This window comes from Oncorhynchus keta, chromosome 1, assembly GCF_023373465.1.
Source record: "Oncorhynchus keta strain PuntledgeMale-10-30-2019 chromosome 1, Oket_V2, whole genome shotgun sequence".
In the NCBI taxonomy this organism is placed as follows: domain Eukaryota; kingdom Metazoa; phylum Chordata; class Actinopteri; order Salmoniformes; family Salmonidae; genus Oncorhynchus; species Oncorhynchus keta.
Genome location: NC_068421.1, coordinates 68,957,185 through 68,965,526, shown reverse-complemented (window position 1 = coordinate 68,965,526; position 8,342 = coordinate 68,957,185). Strand labels below are relative to the sequence as shown.

Sequence of the window (8,342 nt, the reverse complement as noted above, 5' to 3'; positions counted from 1 at the left end):
AAAACCTGTTTTTGCTTTGTCTTTATGGGGTATTGTGTGTAGATTGATCGGGGGGAAAACAATTCAATACATTTTAGAATAAGGCTGTTACTTAACAAAATGTAGAAAAAGCACTTATTAATGAAGCCGGTGACTGATGTTGTATTCTCCTCAATGCCATCGGATGAATCCTGGAACATATTCCAGTCTGTTCTTGTAGTTTAGCATCCACTTCATTGGACCTCTTCCGTATTGAGCTCATCACTGGTACTTCCTGTTTCTGCTTTAAGTATGAATCAGGAGGATAGAGTTATTGTCAGATTTGCCAAATGGAGGGCGAGGGAGAGCTTTATATGCTATGTGGAGTAAAGGTGATCTAAAACTTTTTTTCCCTTCTCTAATTGCACGTGACATGCTGGTAGAAATGAGGTGAAACAGATTAGTTTTCCTGCATTAAAGTCCCCAGCCACTAGGAGCGCTGCATCTGGATGAGCATTTTATTGTTTTGCTTATAGTCTTAAAACAGCTCGTTGAGTGCCGTCATAGTACCAGCCAGTTTGTGATGATAGACAGATAAGAATATAGATGAAAACCCTCTTATATTGTGGTCTACAGCTTATCATAAGGTACTGAGAAAAACCTCAAGACTTCCTAGCCCCCTTTCCCTAGTCCAGTGGTTATATCCCTATTTCCCCTATCTCACACCAGCCCTGTTGTACTCCCAGGTGTGAGGTCATGACCGATGCTAGAGCACACACGGACTCTCAATCCCAGCCTCGCTGCTCCGAGTAAGATACTGGTAGCCAAGGGGAAATTATGTCCCCCACTTAACACTGCCATGTACCAAAACACATGCCAGATTCTAAATCTGAAAAAAAGTGTGTTAATTATAATCACTAACAGTAAACAGAAGGTGTTGAGGGAAACAACACTTTCCATTTGACTGTTTTCATTACAGGTCTGTGTCTTCTAGTGAACAGCAGTTTAACATGGCGATCATTTATTTATCCGGTGCTGTGTTTTTCCAGTCACAACATGGCTGTAAACAGATTGACCCCCGATGGGAGAAGTAGTCATATATTCCACTCTATGTAGAGGCTATGCAAAAACCCACACATAACTAAACAACCTGTAAGTAAACACACACTAAACAACCGTCAATACCGTGTATTTCTGATGACAGACAAATGTGATATGCACGTGCGCAAACACACACACACGTTTACGTAGACTGGATGTGTCTGTGTCCTGACTAATAAAAGGCCAGTGATTACGATGTGTTCAAAAGGACTTTACGAGGGTCTTCATGGAGAACACATTAAAACACACATTATCACGCAGCCTTTCTACCCTGCAGGTGATTAAACACCACCCTCTCAGGTGTGAAATCACTCAGTAGTGGTTTAAAGACTCTTTGGCTCTGCATTGTGTGGAAATAGGAGCGTGACAAGTGGGGCCGAGGCTCATAATGTTCAGAGTTCCACGAAAGCCATTGTTCTACTATTCCTAGAATATTGTCTCCATGCAGCAGTTCTCAGTTGGGCAGGATAGATGTGTAACTTGACTGGAGCATTTTTGTCTGAGGGCTGCATGCTTAGTGTTATACGTTTTATTATATCACGTTTGTCAGCTTTGTAATAGATGGTTAAACAGCAATAGGATGTAGTGTGAAAGTCCCTTTGTCAGTCACTCCTGGTATGGTGTGTCTGATGGCTGGTTCCTCATCAAGGAGAAGCAGGATGTTCTCATACCGCAGTCTTCAGAAGCAGACACAACACATCAGTAACACGTTTACCGGTACCTCTCTCCACACACATGCGATGTGGGTGGACGGGAGACAGGACAGAGGTATTTCCACTGGATTAGGAAAAGAGGAATGTTGTTTAATTGGAGGAAAGAGAGAGCAACCCCACCCCTGCTTTTATGAGTTCTCTCCATCGTTAACCCACCAAGGGGCAGAGAGGGTTTGATGTGCTATAGAGGGGAGTCTGTCCTAGGCTCCTAAATACTTCCCTCGGAGGTTGGCCAAACATACCTTACTTCACCAGAACCTACACCAGACTTTCTCAAATTACCTATTGCCCATGTAGTACACTACTTCTGACCAGAGCCCTTTGTGTAACCCCAAGTTCTTCAACAGAATCGGTCCACAAATCATGACATGAATCATAATGGAATGAACTCCAGAGTTTCTTGCCTGTGACGGACTCCATATTTCCAAATTGGTTTCAGTTGACAGCTTCAAAGTGGTTGTGAAGATTAACAGCCCACTTCTCAGTCTCATAAATACTGGGGAACACCAAATGAAGTGGGTCCAAGGTTAAACATGTTGGAGAATCACTTCAGCATGAGGCTGTGGTAGGACTGAATGGTCAAAAGTTGATCTTCCACATTCCTCCTAAATCCTGGCCTCTGGATTTCCACCCTAACTGGCCGTGTGTGCAAAGCGTGCGAGCAGTGTCATTTCCACTGTGATCTTAAGTAAATGTTGAGTTTTCCCTCCTACGGTATTAGTCTTGAAATTCCCATCTAGTGGTGCCATCTGTAACTACACATTGGTTCTTCTAACAGAATCAGGAGTTAAAAGATTCAAACTACCCCAGACACAGGGCCACTTTTTAAACAGCATATTATTTTATTAGTTTCTTAACTAAAACCAAGAATGTAAGACCGTACATATTTTAATACAGCGATGTACCCCCTGTACAAGTAAAAGAAAAAACAAACCAATTACCCCCCACTCTGTCCTCCTACACAAGGTTCCTCATCCTGTGTTCTGGTTAGGGGTATACCCCTCCCCACTAGTGGAGCACACTACTGTACATTTCTGAAGGACCCTTGTAACCATGGTAAACCTGCGATGAGAGTGGTGTAGGTTTGAGTGAGTGGAAGTGAGATGAGACAGGAATAATCTCTCCTCAACACTAACACCTGTCCTTCTGCCCTGAAATGCAGCAGAACTGCAGCCTGCAGTCAAACACAAAGCTATTTCTAATTTTGTTTTATTTCTCCCCCTTCCGTCTCCCTTTCCCTCTTGGTGAGGGTTAACAGAAAGCCACACTGAACGGTTTTGTTTCTACAGTTTTGAACTCGTACTCACGCTCCCTTTCTGTTAGTAGCAGCAGGGTTGGGTGCCCTACAGGCAAGTGAGCAGTGGTGAGGTATTCTATCCTCCTCTCTCAAGGGGGAGGAGGAAAGCTCCCAGACTGAATTCAGGGTGTGTCTGCCCATTTACAGACAGCCCATAATAAGCAGTGGTGAAGAGGTATTCTATCCTCCTCTCTCAAGGGGGAGGAGGAAAGCTCCCAGACTGAATTCAGGGTGTGTCTGCCCATTTACAGACAGCCCATAATAAGCAGTGGTGAAGAGGTATTCTATCCTCCTCTCTCAAGGGGGAGGAGGAAAGCTCCCAGACTGAATTCAGGGTGTGTCTGCCCATTTACAGACAGCCCATAATAAGCAGTGGTGAAGAGGTATTCTATCCTCCTTTCTCAAGGGGGAGGAGGAAAGCTCCCAGACTGAATTCAGGGTCTGTCTGTCCATTTACAGACAGCCCATAATAAATCCCCTTCCACTCTGCTGCCATAGCAACAGGGATTCTCAAGGCTCTGTGAAATCATCTTTGCACGCTTAACCTTTGGCTAAAGATACAGGAGAAAACCAGGCAGTGGCCTCCCATGTGCCCCACGCAAACACACACAAACACCACCTTTATCATTCCGCTCAAAGAGATGCGAGCAAGAGAAAAGGCAGACTAATCAATTAAATCAACTGCTGCATCTTACATTTCCTTTCGAGACAAACCCTCATTTCATAGTTCCACTCTTTAGTGAATATTGGTGAAAGCGTTGAGCGCTAGAGGGAGTTTGTGTGTGTGGTGATCGTACAAGCTTGTATACACTCACACAGCTGTGTGTTAGCAATGATGGATGGAAGACTGGCAGAGGAATAGAACGAGTCTGTGCTTCACTAAAATACATCTTTAACTAAGATTGTTTCATCCAACTACAAAAACAAGATTGCTTGATTCTCCTGTTAACAAAAAGAACAGCCCTGTCCTCCTAATAACGGGATTCTATTGTGAAAAAGAAAGGAACAGAAATCATAGGGCTATAAAAATGGCAAACTGGCAAATATTTTTTCTCCATTCAATCTTTTTTTACCATCCTAGTAGACATTTGAAGTACAGTTTGCAGTCTTCCGCCCCGACCAAATTACAAGAGGTGGGGCTTAAAAAAAAAAAAAATCACACACAGACCCCCAATAGTGGAGGACAAGAGAGAATGGGAGAGAGAGATGAGGTTGGAGCACACACACACACAGTAGCCCCCTCAGGAACCATTGACTAATACACCCCCACCTCTCCTCTCTTTCTCCGCCTCTAACACCAGAGAGGGTGATGTGTAAGTGAGTGATTGCATGAATATGTGGAGCAGCTGGATCATCTCTCTCCCATCCATCTGTGGAGATGTGTGAGGCTCTACTTCCCCTCCTCTTGTTTGATGGCCTGGGGCTTGATGGGGCCGGTGCGGATGGGTTTGCCCGCTGACAGGGATGGTTTGTCGGGCTCAGGGCGCTCCACAACTCCCACCGTCTGGTGGTTGGGGGGCAGAATGTCGAGGGGGGGTTTGCAACCCCCCTGGTCGAGACGAGAGGGTTTGGAGACTGACGGAGCCTTGAGCTGCTCTGAGAAGAACTTATGAGTCGATTGGAGCACCTCGGCTCGCTGCTTCGCCTGGGGACAGCAATCAAATGAATCACTCAACCACATGCTGGGTTCATTTGGGAGACATCAGGATTTCAACACCAGGCACATTCTAGGTCAACCAGTCAACTAATCAGCAAGCAGTACTATACCTTGAGGTCCTGCTCTGCCTGGTTTCCTCGGGGACCTGTAGGGCCTCTAGGTGCGAGGGGGGGAAGAGGCCCTCTAGGGGGGTGGGACGGGTGCATCTGGGGAAACTGCTGCTGCTGCGGTGGTGGCCGGGGGTGAGGCATCAAACCCCCTCCCAGAGAGGGAGACATGGGGGGTGGGCCCATAGGCGAACGCTGCATCCCTCCACAAAATGAGTTAGCATGCTGGGTGTGGGAGGGAGGGCGCACGAGAGGAGAGACCAGGTTGGGCTGGGACAGAATCTGAAAGGAGGGAGAGGATTGTTAACATCATTACATTTACATTTACATTTAAGTCATTTAGCAGACGCTCTTATCCAGAGCGACTTACAAATTGGTGCATACACCTTATGACATCCATCATTAACTCTTTATATTAGAAATCCAAGGAAAAGGTGGTGTTAAGCTGGCCTCTATCACAAGTGTCAAATGTTCGTCATAATGGATGTGTGTGGGTACATGAGTGAGTGTGGTAAGGTGTGGAGAATCAGTGCAGGTGGTCAGTCCAGTTCAAGTGTTCAGCAGTATGATGGCTTGTAGATGGAAACTGCCTCTGAGCCGGTTGGTCTAAGACCTCATGCTCTGATATCGTGTGGCTGAGGTGTGTGGGATCCTTGATGCTGCAGGCCTTCCCCAGCCACCGTTTAAAGTAGATGTCCTGGATGGATGGGAGCATGGTCCCAGTGATGTACTGGGCCGTCTTCACCACCCGCTGGAGGGCCTTGAGGTCGTGGACAGAGCAATTCCTGTACCAGCGGTAGTATTTGGAGAGGACCCGGGGCAGCATGCAGTTTCTTCAGCCGCCTTAGGAAGTAGAGACGCTGTGGCGCCCCTGTGTGTGTGTGTGTGTGTGTGTGTGTGTTACCTGTGGGTTGAACTGTCCAGGGAAGTGCTGTGTGATCCTCATGGCAGCAGAGCTGGGCTGGAACTGTTTCTGGTACAGCATGCTGTTCATCTTACTGGACTGGCTGCTGGGAGATGTAGAGCTGGCCCTGACCAGACAAATACATCAGCTCTTGGTATACTCATAAAACCGGTAGAAGGTGGGACAGGTTCTGCGTGAGAATATGTGTTACCTGTAAGGACTAGGTGTAGGGGTAGTGTGTGTGTGTTACCTGTAAGGACTAGGTGTAGTGTGTGTGTTACCTGTAAGGACTAGGTGTAGGGGTAGTGTGTGCGTGTTACCTGTAAGGACTAGGTGTAGGGGTAGTGTGTGTGTGTTACCTGTAAGGACTAGGTGTAGGGGTAGTGTGTGTGTGTTACCTGTAAGGACTAGGTGTAGGGGTAGTGTGTGTGTGTTACCTGTAAGGACTAGGTGTAGGGGTAGTGTGTGTGTGTTACCTGTAAGGACTAGGTGTAGGGGTAGTGTGTGTGTGTTACCTGTAAGGACTAGGTGTAGGGGTAGTGTGTGTGTGTTACCTGTAAGGACTAGGTGTATAGTGTAGGTTACCTGTAAGGACTAGTGTGTGTGTGTTACCTGTAAGGACTAGGTGTAGGGGTAGTGTGTGTGTGTTACCTGTAAGGACTAGGTGTAGGGGTAGTGTGTGTGTGTTACCTGTAAGGACTAGGTGTAGGGGTAGTGTGTGTGTGTTACCTGTAAGGACTAGGTGTAGGGGTAGTGTGTGTGTTTACCTGTAAGGACTAGATGTGTGGTTTACCTGTAAGGACTAGTGTGGGGTAGTGTGTGTTGTTACCTGTAAGGACTAGATGTAGGGGTAGTGTGTGTGTGTTACCTGTAAGGACTAGGTGTAGGGGTAGTGTGTGTGTGTTACCTGTAAGGACTAGGTGTAGGGGTAGTGTGTGTGTGTTACCTGTAAGGACTAGATGTAGGGGTAGTGTGTGTGTTACCTGTAAGGACTAGATGTAGGGGTAGTGTGTGTGTGTTACCTGTAAGGACTAGATGTAGGGGTAGTGCTCCTAGCGCTGTGAGGCGTTGTCCCAGGCTTCATGTCCATCCCACTGCCAAACAGCTTCAGGTCCATCTCACACATCTGGATAGAAACACACATTACGTCATGTACTGCTAGCATCTCACCAACACAATGCTCTCACACACACACACACACACACACACACACACACACACACATAGCTATAGGCCATGAAAGGGCTTTGATACACACAAATCTGTCTCTCACACATGCAGAAATTTGTATCATTCCCTGGTGAGTACCTTGCTGGAGGGGGGGTGCATCACGCTGTGTGTGTGTCCGAAGGGTCCCCTGTAGGGCTGGGAGACTGGGGGCTGGCGGCTGAGGCTAGGGGGCTGCGCCTGGGGAGGGGTGGGGGGCAGAGCCAGGAGGGGCTGGCTGCCCACGGAACCATAGTTAGGAAGACCGAGCTGAGAGCCTGGCATAGGGACTTGCACCTAGAGGGAGAGGGAGGGCGAGAGAGCAAGAAGAGGAGATTGGGAGGGGTGAGTTAGTTGCAATGTCACGACTGTCTGTTTTGACAATCTGTTCCTTTTGCAGGAACAGAAAGTGTATAAATGATGTGTATACCTGCTGCATGGCAGAGCTTGGAGACTGTGTGTTACTATAGTAACTGCTCTGTCCGTGTTGTTGCACCTGTCCTGAGTACAGGTTAGAATGTGGACTCATCCCCTGACGCTGGAGCGAGAGAGAGGAGAGCGAGAGAGGGTTAGGGCAATAACATTCATGACCACTTCTTACAAAGCTCTTGTATGACCACATACATATAAGCTTGCTTCAGCATTGACAAAGATATCATGAGTTCTCAACAGTTCAATAAATTCTAAGAGAGTTGGAACTACGTTGTATGTACCTTATTCCATACCTGCAGTAGGTGTGTATCTATCAGCTGGGATCCTCCCATGCCAGAGGGCTGGTTGAGCTGTGGTTCAAACAGGATGGGGATGTGCTGTGTGTGTGTGTTGGAGGGCTGCTGGTAGGCCAAGCTGGACTGGGGCTTGCCGAGGTCATGGCCCCCAACACCAGGGTAGCTGTGGAGAGATGGCCCTGATAACATCATGGGACTGGGCTGGGACAGACTGCTCTGCATAAAGGCCTGCTGTGATCTGAAGGACAGAGGAAGGGAGATGAGAGAAGAGAGTTAAAATATTGTGTGATCAAACACACAAACACACCTCTTACCAGTCAGAATGACACAAAATTTGAGCCAAACAGCATTGTTTGATAAATACATATTGTGTGTGTGTTTGTTACCTATAAGGCTGCAGTGAGGAGCTGAAGAGGTCCTGTGGCTGGGAGACGGGAGGTCCAGTGCTGAGGCTTAGCTGGGCCTGGTGAGTGTGTGTGTGTGTGTGTTGGTGCTGCCCCTGTAGGGGAGCATAGATTGGGATAGGAATCTGCTGCACTGCCGCCTGCTGCTGGAGGGGAGAAAATAAGGCCTTATAAGGCTACTTATGGAGAGAATAAGGCTACATATGGAGAGAGTAAGGCTACATATGGAGAGAATAAGGCTACATTAAAGGCAGTTTAAGCTTGAAG

The 8,342-nt window shown here is 47.3% G+C and overlaps 1 protein-coding gene and 1 long non-coding RNA gene across 8 annotated transcripts in view; one reads left to right on the top strand and one right to left on the bottom strand.

Annotated features, from left to right (window-relative positions):
* Nucleotides 1-2,591: 2,591 nt before the first annotated feature.
* The window catches only part of LOC118371841 (protein PRRC2C-like), a 34,456-nt gene continuing 28,705 nt past the window's right edge, over nucleotides 2,592-8,342 (bottom strand). The window contains 8 exon segments of the mRNA XM_052458841.1: nucleotides 2,592-4,714; nucleotides 4,837-5,115; nucleotides 5,738-5,864; nucleotides 6,760-6,863; nucleotides 7,046-7,240; nucleotides 7,374-7,481; nucleotides 7,669-7,909; nucleotides 8,058-8,218. Of these exon segments, the coding sequence (XP_052314801.1) occupies nucleotides 4,460-4,714; nucleotides 4,837-5,115; nucleotides 5,738-5,864; nucleotides 6,760-6,863; nucleotides 7,046-7,240; nucleotides 7,374-7,481; nucleotides 7,669-7,909; nucleotides 8,058-8,218 (1,470 nt within the window). The 3' untranslated portion in view covers nucleotides 2,592-4,459.
* Nucleotides 5,869-6,752, top strand: LOC127906582 (uncharacterized). Of its 7 annotated transcripts, none has more exons than XR_008061965.1 (4): nucleotides 5,869-6,000; nucleotides 6,032-6,304; nucleotides 6,363-6,479; nucleotides 6,580-6,715. It is a non-coding gene; the product is annotated as an uncharacterized LOC127906582 (long non-coding RNA). The 7 variants fall into 7 exon arrangements; XR_008061969.1 differs by having other exon boundaries at nucleotides 5,887-6,000; nucleotides 6,071-6,304; nucleotides 6,658-6,739; XR_008061966.1 differs by having other exon boundaries at nucleotides 5,887-6,000; nucleotides 6,071-6,304; nucleotides 6,619-6,716.